Source organism: Cannabis sativa, chromosome 1, assembly GCF_029168945.1.
Source record: "Cannabis sativa cultivar Pink pepper isolate KNU-18-1 chromosome 1, ASM2916894v1, whole genome shotgun sequence".
Lineage (NCBI taxonomy): Eukaryota > Viridiplantae > Streptophyta > Magnoliopsida > Rosales > Cannabaceae > Cannabis > Cannabis sativa.
Genome location: NC_083601.1, coordinates 9,958,219 through 9,981,979, shown reverse-complemented (window position 1 = coordinate 9,981,979; position 23,761 = coordinate 9,958,219). Strand labels below are relative to the sequence as shown.

General features: G+C 32.0%; 2 protein-coding genes and 1 long non-coding RNA gene across 7 annotated transcripts; 2 read left to right on the top strand and 1 right to left on the bottom strand.

Annotated features, from left to right (window-relative positions):
- The first annotated feature begins 838 nt into the window (after window positions 1-838).
- Window positions 839-1,943, top strand: LOC115704784 (uncharacterized). Its single transcript, XM_061112431.1, has 2 exons — window positions 839-1,751; window positions 1,861-1,943. Exons 1-2 carry the CDS (start codon window positions 839-841, stop codon window positions 1,941-1,943), a joined length of 996 nt encoding a protein of 331 aa, XP_060968414.1.
- A 4,915-nt stretch (window positions 1,944-6,858) lies between these two features.
- LOC115703627 (uncharacterized) lies at window positions 6,859-10,303 on the top strand. Its single transcript, XR_009688857.1, has 3 exons — window positions 6,859-7,352; window positions 7,580-8,171; window positions 10,055-10,303. It is a non-coding gene; the product is annotated as an uncharacterized LOC115703627 (long non-coding RNA).
- A 2,589-nt stretch (window positions 10,304-12,892) lies between these two features.
- Window positions 12,893-23,020, bottom strand: LOC115703817 (uncharacterized). 5 transcript variants are annotated; one of them, XR_009684293.1, is made up of 13 exons: window positions 22,849-23,020; window positions 22,635-22,681; window positions 22,496-22,550; window positions 21,313-22,263; window positions 21,138-21,221; window positions 17,232-17,513; window positions 16,928-17,146; window positions 16,757-16,849; window positions 16,569-16,680; window positions 16,366-16,478; window positions 15,759-16,256; window positions 14,937-15,525; window positions 12,893-13,120 (listed from the first exon to the last, which is right to left on the bottom strand). XR_009684293.1 is itself a non-coding variant. In XM_061103601.1 (5 exons), exon 4 carries the CDS (start codon window positions 22,253-22,255, stop codon window positions 21,326-21,328), a length of 930 nt encoding a protein of 309 aa, XP_060959584.1. In that variant the 5' UTR covers window positions 22,256-22,263; window positions 22,496-22,550; window positions 22,635-22,681; window positions 22,849-23,019; the 3' UTR covers window positions 20,801-21,221; window positions 21,313-21,325. The 5 variants fall into 5 exon arrangements, 2 of the variants coding, with proteins under 2 accessions (XP_060959584.1, XP_060959572.1); XR_009684294.1 differs by having other exon boundaries at window positions 21,317-22,260; window positions 22,849-23,019; XR_009684291.1 differs by having other exon boundaries at window positions 21,317-22,263; window positions 22,849-23,018.
- Between the last annotated feature and the right edge of the window lie 741 nt (window positions 23,021-23,761).

The following is a 23,761-nucleotide window of genomic DNA, read 5'->3' as shown; positions in this document are numbered from 1 at the left end:
TTTTTCTTTTCTTTTTTTCTCTTGCTCATATCTAAAAATACGGTAGATATTTTTATGTTAGGATATATTTTATTCGTAAGAAAAAGGAAGCATAGTCAGATTCCTGTCATCATCTTCATCTAAAATTCTATTATATTTTTCTTCAAATATTGCTTGTTTTTGTTTCGGAAGATCATTAATTATATATATAACAGGCTTAGAGTGTTCCAAAAACAATCATTAATTTTCATCATCAGGTATTTTTATACGTATACTTTTTTTTTATATATTATTTTTTGTGACAAAATAAACTTTCGTGATTCATTAATCAATAATCAATTGATAGCTATCAAAATTAAGTTATTACTTTTATTTAGAAAAGTTAATTTTGTATTTATTCTGTTTCTCTTCTAATTATTTTAGGCAATAGAAAAAATTAAAGTGGCGAAGAACAAATCATCACAGGGCAGGTACGTGATGCTCGTATGATATAAAAAATATGTCCATAAGGTCCTTCTATACAGTATTGTGATGCATTGCGTTTCCTTTCACAGATTGGAATCATTTTTCAAGCCAGTTGCTAATTCAGCCGTACCAATTAAGCGAAAGGTATATTCTGATTAAGAATCTTATGTTTTTAATGCTTTACATTAGCATTTGCTACTAGTCATAGCTGGCTCAAACCTTTAAGATATGACCTAAATACTGCAGATTTGATCTTGTTTTATATCTCGATTATTTGCGTGCCTTAAAATTAAGTTTAAGAGAGAAATGGGATTCCAAAATTATTAGTTTTTGTTTGAAGAGAAAAATCTCAATATATATTTTTTTTTTTGTAGAAGATCATATGAAAATGCTAATGGATTTGAATGAGGTAGGTGATATGGATTTCGAGAAAAATGATAAGAAAGAAGATGAGGATGATGACATGATTGTGAGAACTGCCCAAATTCATGAGCCTCATCCAACTCCAACTCGGCCAACTCTAACTCATCATTTTTTTCCTTATTACCAACACCCTTCTTGTGAGGTTAATAATGAATACAATCATTACGGACCTATGCTTATGCAGCAGCAGCAGCGGCAGACATGGATTAATCAATTTATTAGCCAAAGTATTCCACCTTATGATCAATATTATCCACAACAACTAATAAATAATCCTCCCCTAGTACACCCAATAGCGAATCATTATCATCCCCAGAAGCCACGCATCCAGAGGAGAACTACAAACTCATCATCTGAACCCACTGCCAGTGAGAATAATAATGATGACGATAATGATGGGATAGCAGCAGCCCCATATCCATGGGCCAAGAAGAAACCGGGGTTTATTCACAGCATGGAATATTTGGTGAACAATAAGATTGTGATGATCGGTGGAATGGTGAATTGCGACAAGTGTAAAAAGAGTTTTAAAATGGAGTTGGAGTTGATGTCTCACTATAATAGATTAAAGTCTTACATCGCCCAGGAGAAGGGTGTCATGAACGACCGAGCACCAGAAATTTGGCTCAACCCGATTCGTCCCAATTGCATTTACTGCCACAGTGATAAGACCACGCCTGTGGTTGCTTCCAAGGATGAGGAAATCAACTGGCTATTCTTGCTTTTGGGACAGTGGCTTGGCATTTGTACGCTTACTCATCTCAAGTTCTTTTGTATGTGTACTAAGAATCATCGAACTGGGGCTAAGGATCGAGTTCTTTATCTTACTTATCTAGATTTGTGCAAACAACTCACCCCTCTACCGCTTTTTGATCCTCGCATACGTTAATTTCGTAATGTACGTACGTACCACTCAATTACTCTATCTTTCTCGTTTGATTATTAATTTTGTAGTTCTTTTTATATGTCTCACACTTGTGCACATGATTACAGGTGAAGAAGAAGTGGGAGATCAATTGGCTGTTCTTGCTTCTTGGACATTGGCTTGGGTGTCTTACGTTGAATCAACTCCTTGAGTAATTCTTTATCTTAATTATCTGGGTTTGTGTCAACTTGAATCTAAAATGCTTTATGATCCTTATTATTTTCGCATTTAAAACTCTGTGTTGTGTTCTTTTGTTTTTTTTATTCTCTGGTACTATGTGTTTAGTAGTACTACCGTGTTTATGTTTTACGCTTTATGTTAGTACTTATTAGTGTGTGTATGTGTTTAGTGGTACTACCGTGTTTATAATTATGTGTTATGTTTTATGTTATAGTAATTAGCCGTGTGTGTATGTGTTTAGTACTTATGTGTGTGTGTGTTTTTTTGGAATTTATGTTGTTAATGAAATCTATCTTTTGTTTGAATGGGGTTTGCTTTCATCGTGTGCACGGTAGTTGACAATGATGTTAATTAGCTTTTGCTGGCATATAGAATTATATTGACCTTGATGCATGTTTGATGGTATCAATATTTGTTATTTTCCAATTGAACCTAATTCAGTTTCGATTGTCATTTGTCATTTTATTAGTCTCATTGATACCCTAGCTATATAATTCACTTTTTTTTCCATTATACTACGCTCGGAAAGGAGCTTAATTATTTGGCCAAAAAGTTAAGTTAAAACTAAATTAAAATAACGAGCTAGGTGTATATATCTGTTACATAATGAGATAAATCCGTAACTAAAATTTTTTAAAATAATAAATAAATTTTAGCCCACAACAAAATATTCTGTGTTTGAATAATAGGATAATACATAATGAAATGTAATTAAGGAGAAAAGAAATAATCCTTCATTATTTTTTTTGCAAATTAATCCTTAAGGTGGTGTTTGGTTAGAAGTAATGAAATAGAATGGAATGAAAAAGAAAATAGAAAAGAAATAATTTTTATTCTATTTCTTTGTTTGGTTGCATTTTAAAGTATTGGAATGAATGGTCATTCCACATTTTGGTGGAATGATTATTCCATTTGAAAAAATTTAATAATTTTTTTATCAATTTTTTTTATGCATTTTAAATTTTAATTCATTAAATTTCTATTTCAATTCTCATTCCCTTCCTATATTTTCATTCCTCTCAATCAAACGCCATCTAAATATTTAGTCTCTTGGCAATTTGAAGCCCTTACTATTAGATATTAGTCTTTTGTACATTAATAATTTTTACATGTTTTCATGTCATTTTAATAATTTTTTAGAAATATAGTGTACATTAATGTATATTTTTTCTCAAGTATATGTATATATATTTAATTAATTTAACTAAATATTTAATTAATTTATATATATTTAAATATGCAAAAAAAAAAATGAGCATATATATATATATGTTAAAAATACATCTTAAAATACAATTTGTTAAGATAATATTGTCAAAGAAAAAAAATTAGATATATGTATTTTTTCTCCCTTTTTAATTTTTTTATTTGGCATATCATAAAAAAAAATACATATAAATAAAATTAATTTTAATATTTATATAAAAAATTGTTAAGTAAATAAAAAAATTATTAAAAATATTTGAAATTAATACAAAACAAAACCAACATTATTTACTAGTTCAAGAAATTAAAAATTCAAAGACCAGTTTGCTAAAATATAAAGTTCAAGAACTTATTTATCAAACTTATTTATTGTTAGACCAATTTGCAAAATAATAATAATAATAATAATAATAATGAAATGATTAACTTGCTAAAATTTCTATAGTGGTTTAAATAAATTTATTTTATAAGACCACAAAGATGGACTATCCTGGTTCATAAAATTAATAATAAAAAAAAGAGGATGGACTATCCGAACATTCAACAACCCTGCCCAATTGTCTCTATTCACTAACTATGTTATTTTTTTTTGCTTAATTACATTAGGTCTTATCTTATTATTCGAAAATAGAACTCATTATTCCGTGATCTAATTAGCAACACCATACAAACAAATGTTTGGATAATACAAACAAAATAATGACTTCCTAGAAGTTATAACACAAACCACAAATATGTAGATATTTATTTATAAATTGTATTAGAAATACCTTTTTTTTTATTATTATTTTAATTTAGTTTTAATTGTTTTAACGTTATTTGAGCACTCTCAATAATTTCTTTACTCTATCTTTTAAAATATATCACAAAACTCTATTTTATCTATTTTACCTACACATTAGCTATTCTATTTTCTCTTTTTTTTTTTTTCATTTTTTTTGTTAATAAATGAAGAAGAAATTTTATTGCAAAAACCATTTATTATAGGGCACCAGATACAAGAGAACAGTCAATTATAAGACATCAAAGCTTCAAACAAATTTCTATCCACTAAACTAGCTTTTTTTCTTTTAAAAATGAGAAAACTTGAAACAAATTTTTCTCTTTATCTTTGAACTATAGTATACGCAGTAAAAAAAATTTAATCCCAAAAATAAGTATCTTTAGTGTTCCAAATGGCATAGACCATAGCATTCAAGGTAACCACAAGAAACTCCCTCTTGAATTTAGAGATCTTCCTCCTTTTTATGCTCTTCAAGCAATCATTGCCATTCCAATCCATTTGAGAATTTCCTCAATAATCTTCTGATTATATGTGTGTTGAAAGAAAAGGTGTTGATGAGTTCAGCCCCCTCTTCACATAAAAGATTATTAATGTTATCTATAATGACTCCAAACTTCGTTAATCGATCTCACATTTGAAGCCTATTCAAATAGGCTAGCCATGTAAAGAAAAGGTGTTGATGAGTTCGGCCCCTCTTCACATAAAAGATTATTAATGTTATCTATAATGACTCCAAACTTCGTTAATCGATCTCAAATTTGAAGCATATTCAAATAGGCTAGCCATGCAATAAATTAGTGTTTCAGATAGCTAAACCTGTTCTAAATGATTGCATGCCACATTATCTGTTTTGCTATAGGCCAAACCTTTTCACATAGAGAAGAGATATTCAGTTTCATACATGTAAGGAGTAAACGTTTCCATACAAAATACAAAGTCAAGAGATGATGCTCGAGAGGTTCAAAATAGTGGCATACGTATCGTCGCAGAAACCATGCATTTTGCAAGTGCAAAAGATAGAATCCCTGTTTTAGGTACAATGACGTATTATGGGGTTATTGAAGAAATATGGGAGCTCAATTATTTTGCGTTTGAAATTCACTTTTTAAATGTTCTTGGGTTGACAACAATGTTGGAGTAAAAACTGATGAGCTTGGTTTTACTTTGGTTGATTTAAGCAAGAGAGGAAGCAAGAATGATCCATTCATCCTGACTAGCCAAGGAGTTCAAGTTTCTTACATTTCTAATCCGGCTAATGATAAATGGTCTGTTGTTTTATCGACACCAAAAAGGAGGTTCTTAGAGAATGAAGAGGATGAGGAGAATGTTGACTTATGTTATGATGACTTCATTGTTGGGCAACCAATTCATGAGAAAGTTATGGGAATTGATCGTAACCTTGAGGAAGACGATGTTGAATACATTAGAAACGATATCAATGAGGGAATATGGGTTAATTGTGATTCATGCAAACATAAACAAAAAAAGAAAAGAAAATGTGTCTAATTGGTAACTTGATATATAGCTTACGTGTTTGTTTATGCTGAATACAAAATATTTGTTTATGCATTTAATATTTCGTATAGATTACTTGTTATATATAGCTAACTTTAAATTTTGTTTGTTAATGGTGTAGATATGGCCAACTCGGGTTTAGGATCAGATTCAGTCCCAGAGGCAGAGTGTTAGGTCGACGCCTACACGAGGAGCTACTCAAATGAATGAAGTATCCAAGTTGATGGATCAAGGCAAAAGAGTGGCCCTCGAGGTGAATGACAAAGGACAATACTGTGGCAAAAGCTACTCCAAGCTAGTATCGACTTTAGGAGTTGGATGCTGTCAGACGATAGGGTTGTCCTATAAAAATTGGAAAGAAGTCAACCCTACACTAAAAAATAAAGTTTGGACAGATATACAGGTACGCTGTTATTTGTTAGAATTTTGATTTATTTTTCATTAATTCAGATGTTAACTTTAATCGTGTTTGTTTTCCTTCAAACTAGACAGGTTTTACAGTGCCGGATTCCTTCAAACATGATTGTTTGATCCTTGCTGGGAAGTTAATGAAAGACTTCAAGAATAGGATGACAAAAGACGTTATAATGCCCGCAATTGAAGAGAAGGATGTGCAACGACTGAAACAAGTCCCTGAAAAGCATCCCGAAATCGACCTTACTGATTGGTTGAAATTTGTTGAAAGTCGACTAACTCCTGAATTTTAGGTACACTAATTATATTTCTACTAAGATAAACTCTTAAATACAAGTACATGTATCTAATAATTTTTTTGGCATTGTAGGAATTGAGTAAGGCGCAAAGGGAACGTTCGTCAAAAATTCAATCTAGACATTGAAGTTGTCGGAGTGGAATGGTAAACGTACGGGAAGATGTGGTAAGTAATGCTTGAATTCTAATAATGTGCTTTAAAATGTAATTTGCACTAATTTAATTGTTATAAAATAATGTAGAAAAATGATCTCGGCGTTCAAGATCCCCCACGCCACCGTGTTTGGATCAAATCTCGGACCAAGAGAACTAAAATTTGTCAATGATTACGACAAGGAAATTGTTGAGAAGATAGTAAGTATATATTAATCCTTAATTGAGTTCTACTAATGAGTTAGTGTATATAATTCATATACTAATTGCTTGAATATTTGCGTGCATTAGACTCAATTAGAGGAGCAGTTTACTCAGGGAAAAATTCAAGTCTAGGGTCAAAACAATATCCTGATGCAGGTGCTCGGGACACCAGAGCATCCTGAACGTGTCAAGGCTGCTGGGTATGCTAGTACTTGAAATGTTGTTTCTTTAGTTATAAAAAAAATAGTAGTTAATTTGCATTTTTATGATTTGCAATTTCCTCACTAGGGCATCTAAACTATTCGGCAGAAAGAAAAGGGAAGTGTCTGATGTTGTGGCTCGACAACAGAAGGAGATTAAAAAAATTAAAAGCCAAACTCCAATCCCTTAAACAGAAGAAAAACACTGCCGAACAAGAGGAAGAAGGAGAGGTGGCTGGTGAGACGTATGTTCCACAACAGTACGCTCGTGAGGATGAGGGTCCACCACAAACCTATGCTGAGGAGTTTGTTTCCCTCAACAAGCCAGCTCTCCGGTACAATTTCGATGACCATTCGGCCTTTGATCAACAAGTATATCTTTGCTCTAACAATATCGACAACATTGTGGCCCGAGCGAATCTGTACGAGCATTTTGGTAAAATCACTGTTCACTGCACGTACTACGATGATTCACATGCCCAGGTTCTGATTTCAGAAATGCTGCAAGAGGATGTTGAAATCCTAATCTCAATTGAAGGGTGCAGATATGTTAGGGAAGTACCAAATATTCCTTCCTTGGCCTAAACACTTAATTGTAACACCCAAGGTAACTTCTCTTATAAATTATTTATTAGTAATTAGTGGAGTTTGAATAATATTGCAAATATATGTGCTGTGGAGGGATGGATGAATAAACTACTATTATATCTGTGTTATTTGTCATTATATAGACATGTTTAAAATTTTTGGGGGCATTCAATTACTGCCGTTATGCTGCAGAAATTTTGGTAGAATTTGGATCAAATTTGATATATTATGTTGTGTTTTGTTTAGGGTCCACTCGCTCAACCGCCTTCAAGACGTGATGCGTCAAAGGGGAAAGCTCCCATGCTTTCTCCACAAGGCGGTCATAATCAAGAAGATGAATTATTCTCGCAAAAGGTCATGGACAAGATCCCTAAATTGCTAAAATAGATGGTACGTTGTTGAATTTCTGAACCTCAAAGATAAATGTGATATAATCACAATTCTTGTACCCCGAGGATTGATAGCACCGCATACCCAGATCACGTTATCTGGAGAGGATTTGCAGCAGGTTGCATTGTGTGACTTGATCAGCAACCAGGGAATGCTGTTTGGAATTATGTATACTCTTCTTTAATCTAATAACCTTATATACAAAATTCTAGTCAAATTATTATAATAAGACACTAATACTTAACAATTTTTTTGACAGGCGCATATGGGAGAGCATCAACAGTTTGAGAAAGTTTTTCAAGTTTTACGACCCAGAGCTTCTCGTAGTGAGTGGTAGCAACGATGAAGAGAAGAGTCAGTCTTTTGACAATGCGGCAAGACGATTGGCTGCTTGGTTATCATCGATGAATAACAACCACCAAATGTTCTTTATTCCTTAGAATATCAGGTAAACACTATTTAATTATTTAGTGCTAATTGTTCATTTCTATATTATGACTTCAAATTATTTTTATACTATCTTACTTATATCCCAATATAATTTTCTAGTGCGCATTGTGTAAAGACCGCTTAGCTTTAATTTGGAAATTAGCAGATAATTAGGACTTTATTATGAAAATTATTTATTAATATGGAATTAATTATTTGGGATGATTTATTTGAATTCAGAATACATTTTTATGTCACATATAGAAATTTCATAATTTTGCATATTTTGTGCTCGGCAACTTTGGAATGTGGCGTATGGCTATTAGAATCACATCTTAGTATTTTTAGTAGCGGGAAAATAGTTTAGACATTGGAAATGTCGGAAATAGTCGGGATCTTAGAATTTTCCAAAAATACCCTTTAGTGTCCTTTTATGCCTTTTAGTATGGGAAGGGCAAAATGGTCATTTTGTCCCATTAACTTTTTGTCTTTAGTGGATTAATCTTTTATGTTTAATCTGATTGTTTATGCTTTATTTTGGCTGAAGCAATTTAATAAAACAAGGAAAATCATTTCATTTACTCATTTTTACAAAATTAAGGAAAAAGTTCGTCTCTCTCTCTCTCTCTCTCTCTCTCTCTCTCTCTCTCTCTCTCTCTCTCTCTCTCTCTCTCTCTCTCTCTCTCTCTCTTTCAACTCTCTCTCTTTTCAAATCCCTTAGACCAGCTAGGATTCTGAAATTTGTTGCTCAATCTTGTGAAATTATAGCAGCTCTAAGTGAATTCAAGCTAAGGTAAACTTCTAGACAACTTTTCCTTTGTTTTTCTTGAATTTCAAGTTATGAAATTATGCATGTTTTGAGAGATTGAGTTCTATAGTTGTTGTTGATGTTTGATTTAGGTTTCTGCAGTTAAGATATGTTAGAATATGTTGTTTTAAGCATGAATTGGTAGTTGTTTGAAGGCTTAGCTAAGTTTTGAGTTTTAGAACTCAAACTTGGAGCTTTAATGGTAAAATTCAAATTTGAGCTTTGATTGTTGTTTTGTTGCTTGGAATATGTTTATTGGGGTGTAAGATGCTGGTCTGGAAAGTTTGGTTGAGTTTGGAAACGATTTGGTTAGGGTATGAATTTTTGTTGGTTTTCTGGGTAAAACCGGTTAACCGGTTCGGTTTTACAATGCTTGTAAAACCGGTTACCCAGATTTTGCAGCAGGGGGGAAACTGGTTTTTTCGCTTGTCGTTTCGTGCCAGTTTCAGGTTTCTAGTTGGTTGATTCCCTGCTAGTTTGGGATATTACCATACTAAGTTGCAGTAGATAGGGTTTTGGTTTTAAACCTTAGTCCCAGTTGTAATTTAGCGAGTCACTTATGCGTGTTGTTATCGATGTGATTTAGGAGCCTATAATTCGTCGAGCAGTTGTTCCACTTAGGTTGACCGGCACACTTGAATTCGAAATTGAGGTAAGATTAGTATAATGTTATGCATATGTTTATACATGTTTACCGTACATGTTAGTTGCCGTCAGAATAACATATCAGGGTATCGGTGAAGTGTACATAGAGTTGCACCAAGATACCAATAGATATATGTTAGGCAAATCTATAGCCATCAGATTAGCATATTAGGGCAACAGTGAGGTGTACATAGAGTTGCACCGAGATGCCATCAGATATATGCTAGGCTATCAAATAGTATGAGTTATCTTCTACCACATCAATACGGCTAGAGTACTGAGTATAGGATGGATTCGCAGTTAGTCATACTTTGTCGTGAACGTTCCTGACTCAGTTAGGGTTATGGTTGGGTGTATGGGCGCTTGATTATAACCCGAGATATTAGTATGTTTTATGTTATGCTTTTCTTACTGAGTCTGTTGACTCACAGTGCTATGTTTATGTGTAGGTAAGGGCAAGGCTAAAGTTGAGGAGCCGTGAGTACGAGCAGATACATGTCGGGGCGGTTAGGCCTGGAGCGTACGATCTTTGGGACATCAAGGCTTTTGTTGTATAGTCGCTGGGCGACAAGCTTTTGTTTATGTGTATAGCAAACTTTTAAAAAGTGTTTTGTAAACGGGATCCCGAAATTTTATATATGTAATACTTTAAGTTTTTAATTAAATAAGCAAATTTTAATTAATCACGTTTTTCATTAACCTTGTTGATTAGCAACGAGCTGCACAGTATGTTTAAAATTACATTAACACGCTTATGCTAGTTAGCGTGTTACACATTGGATGCTAGAGGTCATTAAGCCAAATAAAATTGTCTATTTGGACCCTATACGTGACCACCAAGTTTCCGAACAAATTACTCAAATGTTAATTTACAAATTTTAATTAACTAATAAATTGAAATGCTATTATAATTTTTCAAACAGAGCATACAGATATATAGGGGTAACAGATGAGTATCTTGCCCCGTGGCAAGAAATTTCACTAGAAAATTATCCAAGACAACCTAAAAACCAAGAATATGATTTTTATGTTTTGAAATACATGACTGACATCGTCGCACATGCAAACCCCAACCGTTACATACAAGATCAAAAAGCTGCAAATTATAATTATTGATTATGGTATTTATTATAATAACAAATAATATATATAAACTAATAAAATTTTTTACTTTTTTTAACAGTTTGGAGATAAGCGACAATACAATTCAAAAACTGAATTGTTACCAATACATCGACAGTGGATAGAACGGTTGATGGCGGTAATTCACGATGACGATTGATGTTGAAAGGCCCAAGAATTTTTCTTCCATATTATTTTTTTAGGTTAACTTGTAGTTAGATTTATTAACTTGTTAATACTTGGACTAATTTTACAATATTTGTGTAATATTTAGTTACTTCTATGAAATGAAATTAAGTATTTTGGCCAATTCTAAAATTAATTTAAATAATATTTAATTTACCTTTTAAAAAATAAATATGTAATTTAAATTTAAATTAAATAAAATAATATATAAATTAATAAATATATAATTTAAATAAATTAAATAAAATTAAAAAAATAAAAATTCAGGTATATATGGTGTCGGTTCCTATGCCATATGTAACGTCGGTTATTAGCTAAGAACTGACGCCATATATACCCATATGGTGTCGGTTCCTAGCTAATAAACGACGCCATAGAAGTATATATGGCGTCGGTTAAATTAAACTCTACAATATTGCCTTGATCAGCGTCGGTAGTGAATTTTACCAAAACTGACGCTAAAAGTCCTAAAAAATTGCCTTTAAAAGTAATTTATGTAGTAGTGCTGAATATAATATATAACTATATTTTTACGATTCATAATATATAATTATATTTTATAAAATTGTAATTTATAAAATTATATGTTTCAATAAATTAATAATATATTAGTACTACGTATGGCGCTTTAATATATTTTTTTGAAACATATATTTATATTATATTAATTCCTAGAACACAATCATCCTATGATGCGTCGATTAAATATAAATATATGTTTCAAAAAATATATTAAAGCGCCATACGTAGTACCAATATATTATTAATTATTGAAACATATAATTTTATAAATTATAATTTTACAAAATATAATTTTATATTATGAATCGTAAAAATATAGTTATATATTATATTCAGTACTACTACATAAATTATTTTTAAAGGCGGTTTTTAAGGGCTTTCAGCGTTAATTTTGGTGAAATTCACTACCGACACTGATCAAGGCAACGTTGTAGAGTTTAATTTAATCGACGCCATATATACTCCTATGGCGTCAGTTATTAGCTAGGAACCGACACCATATGGGTATATATGGCGTCAGTTCCTAGCTAATAACCGACGCTATATATGGCGTAAGAACTGACACCACATATACCCGAATTTCTATTTTTTAATTTTATTTAAATTATATATTAATTAATTTATATATTATTTTATTTAATTTAAATTTAAATTAAATATTTATTTTTTTAAAAGGTAAATTAAATATTATTTAAATTAATTTTAGAATTGGCCAAAATACCTAATTTCATTTCATAGAAGTAACTAAATATTACACAAATATTGTAAAATTAGTCCAAGTATTAACAAGTTAATAAATCTAACTACAAGTTAACCTAAAAAAATAATATGGAAGAAAAATTCTTGGGCCTTTCAGCATCAATCGTCATTGTGAATCACCGCCATCAACCATTCTATCTACTGTCGATGTATTGGTAACAGTTCAGTTTTTGAATTGTATTATCGCTTATCTCCAAACTGTTAAAAAAAGTAAAAATTTATATTAGTTTATATATGTTGTTTGTTATTATAATAAATACCATAATCAATAATTAAAATTTGCAGCTTTTTGATCTTGTATGTAACGGTTGGGGTTTGCATGTGCGACGATGTCAGTCATGTATTTCAAAACATAAAAACCATATTTTTAGTTTTTAGGTTGTCTTGGATAATTTTCTAGTGAAATTCCTTGCCACGGGCCAAGATACTCATGTGTTGCCCCTATATATCCGTATGCTCTGTTTAAAAAATTATATTAACATTTCAATTCATTAGTTAATTAAAATTTGTAAATTAACATTTGAGCAATTTGTTCGGGAACTTGGTGGTCACGTATAGCGTCTAAATGGATAATTTTCTTTAGCGTAATGACCTCTAGCATCCAATGTGTAACACCCTAACTAGCATAGGCGTGTTAACGTAATTTTAAACATACTGTGCAGCTCGTTGCTAATCAACAAGGTTAATGAAAAACGTGATTAATTAAAATTTGCTTATTTAATTAAAAACTTAAAGTATTACATATATAAAATTCCGGGATCCCGTTTACAAAATACTTTTTAAAAGTTTTCTATACACATAAACAAAAGCTTGTCGCCCAGCGACTATACAACAAAAGCCTTGATGTCGCAAAGATCGTACGCTCCAGGCCTAACCACCCCGACATGTATCTGCTCGTACTCACGGCTCCTCAACTTTAGCCTTGCCTACACATAAACATAGCACTGTGAGTCAACAGACTCAGTAAGAAAAGTATAACATAAAACATACTAATATCTCGGGTTATAATCAAGCGCCCATACACCCAACCATAACCCTAACTGAGTCAGGAACGTTCACGACAAAGTATGACTAACTGCGAATCCATCCTATACTCAGTACTCTAGTCGTATTGATGTGGTAGAAGATAACTCATACTATTTGATAGCCTAGCATATATCTGATGGCATCTCGGTGCAACTCTATGTACACCTCACTGTTGCCTTGATATGCTAATCTGATGGCTATAGATTTGCCTAGCATATATCTATTGGTATCTTGGTGCAACTCTATGTACACTTCACCGATACCCTGATATGTTATTCTGACGGCAACTAACATGTACGCTAAACATGTATAAACATATGCATAACATTATACTAATCTTACCTCAATTCCGAATTCAAGTGTGCCGGTCAACCTAAGTGGAACAACTGCTCGACGAATTATAGGCTCCTAAATCACATCGATAACAACACGCATAAGTGACTCGCTAAATTACAACTGGGACTAAGGTTTAAAACCAAAACCCTATCTACTGCAACTTAATATGGTAATATCCCAAACTAGCAGGGAATCAACCAACTAGAAACCTGAAACTGGCACGAAACGACAAGCGAAAAAACCAGTTTCCCCCCTGCTGCAAAATCTGGTTAACCAGTTTTACAAGCATTGTAAAACCGAACCGGTTAACCGGTTTTACCCAGAAAACCAAAAAAAATTCATACCCTAACCAAATTGTTTCCAAACTCAACCAAACTTTCCAGACCAGCATCTTACACTTCAATAAACATATTCCAAGCAACATAACAACAATCAAAGCTCAGATTTGAATTTTACCATTAAAGCTCCAGGTTTGAGTTCTAAAACTCAAAACTTGGCTAAACCTTCAAACAACTACCAATTCATGCTTAAAACAACATATTCTAACATATCTTAACTGCAGAAACCTAAATCAAACATCAACAACAACTATAGAACTCAATCTCTCAAAACATGCATAATTTCATAACTTGAAATTCAAGAAAAACAAAGGAAAAGTTGTCTAGAAGTTTACCTTAGCTTGAATTCACTTAGAGCTGCTATAATTTCACAAGATTGAGCAACAAATTTCAGAATCCTAGCTGGTCTAAGGGATTTGAAAAGAGAGAGAGTTGAAAGAGAGAGAGAGACGAACTTTTTCCTTAATTTTGTAAAAATGAGTAAATGAAATGATTTTCCTTGTTTTATTAAATTGCTTCAGCCAAAATAAAGCATAAACAATCAGATTGAACATAAAAGATTAATCCACTAAAGACAAAAGCTAATGGGGCAAAATGACCATTTTGCCCCTCCCATACTAAAAGGCATAAAAGGACACTAAAGGGTATTTTTGGAAAATTCTAAGATCCCGACTATTTCCGACATTTCCAATGTCTAAACTATTTTCCCGCTACTAAAAATACTAAGATGTGATTCTAATAGCCATACGCCACATTCCAAAGTTGCCGGGCACAAAATATGCAAAATTATGAAATTTCTATATGTGACATAAAAATGCATTCTGAATTCAAATAAATCATCCTAAATAATTAATTCCATATTAATAAATAATTTTCATAATAAAGTCCTAATTATCTGCTAATTTCCAAATTAAAGCTAAGCGGTCTTTACACAATGCGCACTAGAAAATTATATTGGGATATAAGTAAGATAGTATAAAAATAATTTGAAGTCATAATATAGAAATGAACAATTAGCACTAAATAATTAAATAGTGTTTACCTGATATTCTAAGGAATAAAGAACATTTGGTGGTTGTTATTCATCGATGATAACCAAGCAGCCAATCGTCTTGCCGCATTGTCAAAAGACTGACTCTTCTCTTCATCGTTGCTACCACTCACTACGAGAAGCTCTGGGTCGTAAAATTTGAAAAACTTTCTCAAACCGTTGATGCTCTCCCATATGTGCCTGTCAAAAAAATTGTTAAGTATTAGTGTCTTATAATAATAATTTGACTAGAATTTGATATATAAGGTTAATTAGATTAAAGAAGAGTATACATCATTCCAAACAGCATTCCCTGGTTGCTGATCAAGTCACACAATGCAACCTGCTGCAAATCCTCTCCAGATAACGTGATCTGGGTATGCGGTGCTATCAATCCTTGGGGTACAGGAATTGTGATTATATCACGTTTATCTTTGAGGTTCAGAAATTCAACAACCATCCATTTTAGCGATTTAGGGATCTTGTCCATGACCTTTTGCGAGAATAATTCATCTTCTTGATTATGACTGCCTTGTGGAGAAAGCATGGGAGTTTTCCCCTTCGACGCATCACGTCTTGAAGGCGGTTGAGCGAGTGGACCCTAAACAAAACACAACATAATATATCAAATTTGATCCAAAATCTACCAAAATTTTGGCACCATAACGGCTGTAATTGAATGCCCCCCAAAATTTTAAACATGTCTATATAATGACAAATAACACAGATATAATAGTAGTTTATTCATCCATCCCTTCACAGCACATATATTCGCAATATTGAAGATATTCAAACTCCACTAATCACTAATAATTAATCTATAAAAGAAGTTACCTTGGGTGTTACAATTAAGTGTTTAGGCCAAGGAAGGAATATTTGGTACTTCCCTAACAATCTGCACCCTTCAATTGAGATTGGGATTTCAACATCCTCTTGCAGCATTTATGAAATCAGAACCTGGGCATGTGAATCATCGTAGTACGTGCAGTGAACAATGATTTTACCAATATGCTCGTACAGATACGCTCGGGCCACAATGTTGTCGATATTGTCAGAGCAGAGATATACTTGTTGATCAAAGGTCGAATGGTCATCGAAATTGTACAGGAGAGCTGGCTTGTTGAGTGAAACAAACTCCTCAGCATAGGTTTGTGGTGGACCCTCATCCTCACGAGCGTACTGTTGTGGAACATACGCCTCACCAGCCACCTCTCCTTCTTCCTCTTGTTCGGCAATGTTTTTTCTTCTGTTTAAGGGATTGGAGTTTGGCTTTTAATTTTTTTAATCTCCTTCTGTTGTCAAGCCACAACATCAGACACTTCCCTTTTCTTTCTGCCGAATAGTTTAGATTCCGTAGTCAGGAAATTACAAATCATAAAAATGCAAATTAACTACGATTTTTTTTATAACTAAAGAAACAACATTTCAAGCACTAGCATACCCAGGAGCCCTGACACGTCTAAGATGCTCTGGTGTCCCGAGCGCCTGCGTCAGGATATCGTTTTGGCCCTAGACTTGAATTTGTCCCTGAGTAAACTGCTCCTCTAATTGAGCCTAATGCACGCATATATTCAAGCAATTAGTATATGAATTATATATACTAACTCATTAGTAGAACTCAATTAAGGATTAATATATACTTACTATCTTCTCAGCAATTTTCTTGTCATAATCAGTGACAAATTTTAGTTCTCTTGGTACGAGATTTGATCCAAACACGGTGGCGTGGGGGATCTTGAACGTCGAGATCATTTTTCTACATTATTTTATAAAAATTAAATTAGTACAAATTACATTTTAAAGCACATTATTAGAATTCAAGCATTAGTTACCACATCTTCCCGTATGTTCACCACTCCACTCCGACCACTTCGATGTCTAGATTGAATTTTTGACGAACGTTCCCTTTGCACCTTACTCAATTCCTACAATGCCAAAAAAAATTATTAGATACATGTACTTGTATTTAAGAGTTTATCTTAGTACAAATATAATTAGCGTACCTGAAATTCAGGAGTTAGTCGACTTTCAACAAATTTCAACCAATCAGTAAGGTCGATTTCGGGATTCTTTTCAAGGACTTGAGTCAGTCGTTGCACATCCTTCTCTTCAATTGCGTGCATTATAACGTCTTTTGTCATCCTATTCTTGAATTCTTTCATTAACTTCGCAGCAAGGATCAGACAATCATGTTTGAAGGAATCCGGCACTGTAAAACCCGTCTAGTTTGAAGAAAAACAAACACGATTAGAGTTAACATCTGAATTAATCAAAAATAAATCAAAATTCTAACAAATAACTGCTTACCTGTATATCTGTCCAAACTTTATTTTTCAGTGTAGGGTTGACTTCTTTCCTATTTTTATAGGACAACCCTATCGTCTGACAGCATCCAACTCCTAAAGTCGATACTAGCTTGGAGTAGCTTTTGCCACACTATTGTCCTTTGTCATTCACCTCGAGGGCCACTCTTTTTCCTTGATCCATCAACTTGGATATTTCATTCATTTGAGTAGCTCCTCGTGTAGGCATCGACCTAACACTCTGCCACTAGGTTTGAATATGATCCTGAACCCGAGTTGGCCATATCTACACCATTAACAAACAAAATTTAAAGTTAGCTATATATAACAAGTAATCTATACGAAATGTTAAATGCATAAACAAACATTTTGTATTCAGCATAAACAAACACAATATAAAGTAAGCTATATATCAAGTTACCAATTAGACACATTTTTTTTTGTTTATGTTTGCATGAATCACAATTGACCCATATTCCCTCATTGATATCGTTTCTAATGTATTCAATATCGTCTTCCTCAAGGTTACGATCAATTCCCATAACTTGCTCATGAATTGGTTGCCCAACAATGAAGTCATCATAACATAATTCAGCATTCTCCTCATCCTCTTCATTCTCTAAGAACCTCCTTTTTGGTGTCGATAAAACAACAGACCATTTATCATTAGTCGGATTAGAAATGTAAAAAACTTGAACTCCTTGGCTAGCCAGGATGAATGGATCATTCTTGCTTCCTCTCTTACTTAAATCAACCAAAGTAAAACCAAGCTCGTCATTTTTTACTCCAACATTGTTGTCAACCCAAGAACTTTTAAAAAGTGAAATTCGAACGCAAAATAATTGAGCCCTCATATTTCTTCAATAACCCCATAATACGTCATTGTACCTAAAATAGGGATTCTATCTTTTGCACTTGCAAAATGCATGGTTTCTGCGACGATACGTATGCCACTATTTTGAACCTCTCGAGCATCATCTCTTGACTTTGTATTTTGAATGGAAACGTTTACTCCTTACATGTATGAAACTGAATATCTCTTCTCTATGTGAAAAGGTTTGGCCTATAGCAAAACAGATAATGTGGCATGCAATCATTTAGAATAGGTTTAGCTATCTGAAACACTAATTTATTGCATGGCTAGCCTATTTGAATATGCTTCAAATTTGAGATCGATTAAAGAAGTTTGGAGTCATTATAGATAACATTAATAATCTTTTATGTGAAGAGGGGGCTGAACTCATCAACACCTTTTCTTTGCATTTCTAGCCTATTTGAATAGGCTTCAAATTTGAGATCGATTAACGAAGTTTGGAGTCATTATAGATAACATTAATAATCTTTTATGTGAAGAGGGGGATGAACTCATCAACACCTTTTCTTTCAACACACATATAATTAGAAGATTATTGAGGAAATTCTCAAATGGATTGGAATGGCAATGAGTGCTTGAAGAGCATCAAAAGGAGGAAGATCTCTAAACTCAAGAGGGAGTTTCTTGTGGCTGCCTTGAATGCTATGGTCTATGCCATTTGGAACACTAGAGATACTTATTTTTGGGATTACTATAGTTCAAAAGATAAAGAGAAAAATTTGTTTCAAGTTTTCTCATTTTTAAAAGAAAAAAAGCTAGTTTAGTGGATAGAAATTGGTTTGAAGCTTTGATGTCTTATAATTGACTGTTATCTTGTATCTGGTGCCCTATAATAAATGGTTTTTGCAATAAAATTTCTTCTTCATTTATCAACAAAAAAAAAATGAAAAAAAAAAGAGAAAATAGAATAGCTAATGTGTAGGTAAAATAGATAAAATAGAGTTTTGTAATATATTTTAAAAGATAGAGTAGAGAAATTATTGAGAGTGCTCAAATAACGTTAAAAAAATTAAAACTAAATTAAAATAATAATAATAAAAAAAAGGTATTTCTAATATAATTTATAAATAAATATCTACATATTTGTGGTTTGTGTTATAACTTCTAGGATGTCATTATTTTGTTTGTATTATCCAAACATTTGTTTGTATGGTGTTGCTAATTAGATCACAGAAGAATGAGTTCTATTTTTGAATAATAAAATAAGACCTAATGTAATTAAGCAAAAAAGAAATAACATAGTTAGTGAATAGAGACAATTGGACAGGGTTGTCGAATGTTCGGATAGTCCATCCTCTTTTTTTATTATTAATTTTATGAACCAGGATAGTCCATCTTTGTGGTCTTATAAAAATAAATTTATTTAAACACTATATAAATTTTCGTAAGTTAATCCTTTTATTAGTATTATTTTTTTTTTTTCAAATTGGTCTAACAATAAATAAGTTTGATAAATAAGTTCTTGAACTTTATATTTTAGCAAATTGGTCTCTGAATTTTTGATTTCATGAACTACTAAATAATGTTGGTTTTGTTTTGTATTAATTTCAAATATTTTTAATAATTTTTTTATTTACTTAACAAATTTTTATATAAATATTAAAATTAATTTTATTTATATGTATTTTTTTATGATATGCCAAATAAAAAAATTAAAAAGGGAGAAAAAATACATATATCTAATTTTTTTTCTTTGACAATATTATCTTAACAAGTTGTATTTTAAGATGTATTTTTAACATATATATATGCTCATTTTTTTGCATATTTAAATATATATAAATTAATTAAATATTTAGTTAAATTAATTAAATATATATATATACTTGAGAAAAAATATACATTAATGTACACTATATTTCTAAAAAATTATTAAAATTGACATGAAAACATGTAAAATATAAAATAAAATATAAAAGGTCAACAAAAGACTAATATCTAATAGTAAGGGCTTCAAATTGCCAAGAGACTAAATATTTAGATGGCGTTTGATTGGGAGGAATGAAAATATAGAAAGGGAATGAGAATTGAAATAGAAATTTAATGAATTAAAATTTAAAATGCATAAAAAAAAATTGATAAAAAAATTATTAAATTTTTTCAAATGGAATAGTCATTCCACCAAAATGTGAAATGGTCATTCATTCCAATACTTTAAAATGTAACCAAACAAAAAAATAGAATAAAAATTATTTCCTTTCTATTTTCTTTTTCATTACTTTTAACCAAACACCACCTTAAGGATTAATTTGCAAAAAAAATAATGAAGGATTATTTCTTTTCTCCTTAATTACATTTCATTATGTATTATCCTATTATTCAAACACAGAATATTTTGTTGTGGGCTAAAATTTATTTATTATTTTAAAAAATTTTAGTTACGGATTTATCTCATTATGTAACAGATATATACACCTAGCTCGATCGTTATTTTAATTTAGTTTTAACTTAACTTTTTGGCCAAATAATTAAGCTCTTTTCCGAGCGTAATATAATGGAAAAAAAGTGAATTATATAGCTAGGGTATCAATGAGACTAATAAAATGACAAATGACAATCGAAACTGAATTAGGTTCAATTGGAAAATAACAAATATTGATACCATCAAACATGCATCAAGGTCAATATAATTCTATATGCCAGCAAAAGCTAATTAACATCATTGTCAACTACCATGCACACGATGAAAGCAAACCCCATTCAAACAAAAGATAGATTTCATTGTCAACATAAATTCCAAAAAAAACACACACACACATAAGTACTAAACACATACACACACTGCTAATTACTATAACATAAAACATAACACATAATTATAAACACGGTAGTACCACTAAACACATACACACACTAATAAGTACTAACATAAAGCGTAAAACATAAACACGGTAGTACTACTAAACACATAGTACCGGAGAATAAAAAAAACAAAAGAACACAACACAGAGTTCTAAATGCCAAAAAATAATAAGGATCATAAAGCATTTTAGATTCAAGTTAACACAAACCCAGATAATTAAGATAAAGAATTACTCAAGGAGTTGATTCAACGTAAGACACCCAAGCCAATGTCCAAGAAGCAAGAACAGCCAATTGATCTCCCACTTCTTCTTCACCCTGTAATCATGTGCACAAGTGTGAGACATATAAAAAGAACTACAAAATTAATAATCAAACGAGAAAGATAGAGTAATTGAGTGGTACGTACGTACATTACGAAATTAACGTATGCGAGGATCAAAAAGCGGTAGAGGGGTGAGTTGTTTGCACAAATCTAGATAAGTAAGATAAAGAACTCGATCCTTAGCCCCAGTTCGATGATTCTTAGTACACATACAAAAGAACTTGAGATGAGTAAGCGTACAAATGCCAAGCCACTGTCCCAAAAGCAAGAATAGCCAGTTGATTTCCTCATCCTTGGAAGCAACCACAGGCGTGGTCTTATCACTGTGGCAGTAAATGCAGTTGGGACGAATCGGGTTGAGCCAAATTTCTGGTGCTCGATCGTTCATGACACCCTTCTCCTGGGCGATGTAAGACTTTAATCTATTATAGTGAGACATCAACTCCAACTCCATTTTAAAACTCTTTTTACACTTGTCGCAATTCACCATTCCACCGATCATCACAATCTTATTGTTCACCAAATATTCCATGCTGTGAATAAACCCCGGTTTCTTCTTGGCCCATGGATATGGGGCTGCTGCTATCCCATCATTATCTTCATCATTATTATTCTCACTGGCAGTGGGTTCAGATGATGAGTTTGTAGTTCTCCTCTGGATGCGTGGCTTCTGGGGATGATAATGATTCGCTATTGGGTGTACTAGCGGAGGATTATTCATTAGTTGTTGTGGATAATATTGATCATAAGGTGGAATACTTTGGCTAATAAATTGATTAATCCATGTCTGCCGCTGCTGCTGCTGCATAAGCATAGGTCCGTAATGATTGTATTCATTATTAACCTCAGAAGAAGGGTGTTGGTAATAAGGAAAAAGATGATGAGTTAGAGTTGGCCGAGTTGGAGTTGGATGAGGCTCATGAATTTGGGCAGTTCTCACAATCATGTCATCATCCTCATCTTCTTTCTTATCATTTTTCTCGAAATTCATATCACCTATCTCATTCAAATCCATTAGCATTTTCATATGATCTTCTACAAAAAAAAAAATATATATATTGAGATTTTTCTCTTCAAACAAAAACTAATAATTTTGGAATCCCATTTCTCTCTTAAACTTAATTTTAAGGCACGCAAATAATCGAGATATAAAACAAGATCAAATCTGCAGTATTTAGGTCATATCTTAAAGGTTTGAGCCAGCTATGACTAGTAGCAAATGCTAATGTAAAGCATTAAAAACATAAGATTCTTAATCAGAATATACCTTTCGCTTAATTGGTACGGCTGAATTAGCAACTGGCTTGAAAAATGATTCCAATCTGTGAAAGGAAACGCAATGCATCACAATACTGTATAGAAGGACCTTATGGACATATTTTTTATATCATACGAGCATCACGTACCTGCCCTGTGATGATTTGTTCTTCGCCACTTTAATTTTTTCTATTGCCTAAAATAATTAGAAGAGAAACAGAATAAATACAAAATTAACTTTTCTAAATAAAAGTAATAACTTAATTTTGATAGCTATCAATTGATTATTGATTAATGAATCACGAAAGTTTATTTTGTCACAAAAAATAATATATAAAAAAAAAAGTATACGTATAAAAATACCTGATGATGAAAATTAATGATTGTTTTTGGAACACTCTACTCCACCACTGAGCCTGTTATATATATAATTAATGATCTTCCGAAACAAAAACAAGCAATATTTGAAGAAAAATATAATAGAATTTTAGATGAAGATGATGATAGGAATCTGACTATGCTTCCTTTTTCTTCCGAATAAAATATATCCTAACATAAAAATATTTACCGTATTTTTAGATATGAGCAAGAGAAAAAAGAAAAGAAAAAAAATCAGTAGTTAGTAGTTACTATTTTCGTGGGTATGAGCAAGTGAAAAAAAAGAAGAATAAAATCAGTAATTATAAGTAGTTACTATTTTCACGGGTAAGAAAGAACAAAATAATAAGAATAAAATCAATCATTCAAATTTTTTAACCAATTTGGAGACTTGTTACGTTAAGTACAAAAACTAAGTCAAAAATAACATTTAAATATAATAGAATAATAACATTTGGAGTTATCTTATCAGATTTAGATTCGTAGTTTGATGATAAGTAACCAAAGCATAGGCATAGCACGAGGCAACAAACCTGGGGTGCTACAGGGTTTAAGCTTATCAAAGACAAAGAAGCTGAAAAGTAAAAGGAAATAAAAATGTCATCGGTAGAGCTTATAACGAGGACATGTCCACGGCACAGAAACTTGACACCAAAAAAAAGCGCGAATTTTTCCCGCTGGTGCGAAAAAAGCAATAAAGATGACATGTCCTCGGTATAGGCGTCCTCGTTAGAAACTCAGTTTTTTGTAGTGTCAGTTACATACAAAAATAAAATTTATCAAAAATATAGTTTTAACTTTTTTTTTTTGAAAACTACTATATAACAAGAACATTAAAAAAATTAATTTAAACTAAATTAAAAGGTACTTCTATTACAATTTATAAATATCTTACGTA

Excerpts from the sequence above, each read along its gene's own strand:
- LOC115703817 (XM_061103601.1), bottom strand. The coding sequence starts at position 22,255 with ATGAAAATGCTAATGGATTTGAATGAGATAGGTGATATGAATTTCGAG.
- LOC115704784 (XM_061112431.1), top strand. The coding sequence starts at position 839 with ATGGATTTGAATGAGGTAGGTGATATGGATTTCGAGAAAAATGATAAG. Across the intron at positions 1,752-1,860 it reads GCTTTTTGATCCTCGCATAC|GTGAAGAAGAAGTGGGAGAT; the intron begins GTTAATTTCGTA and ends ACATGATTACAG.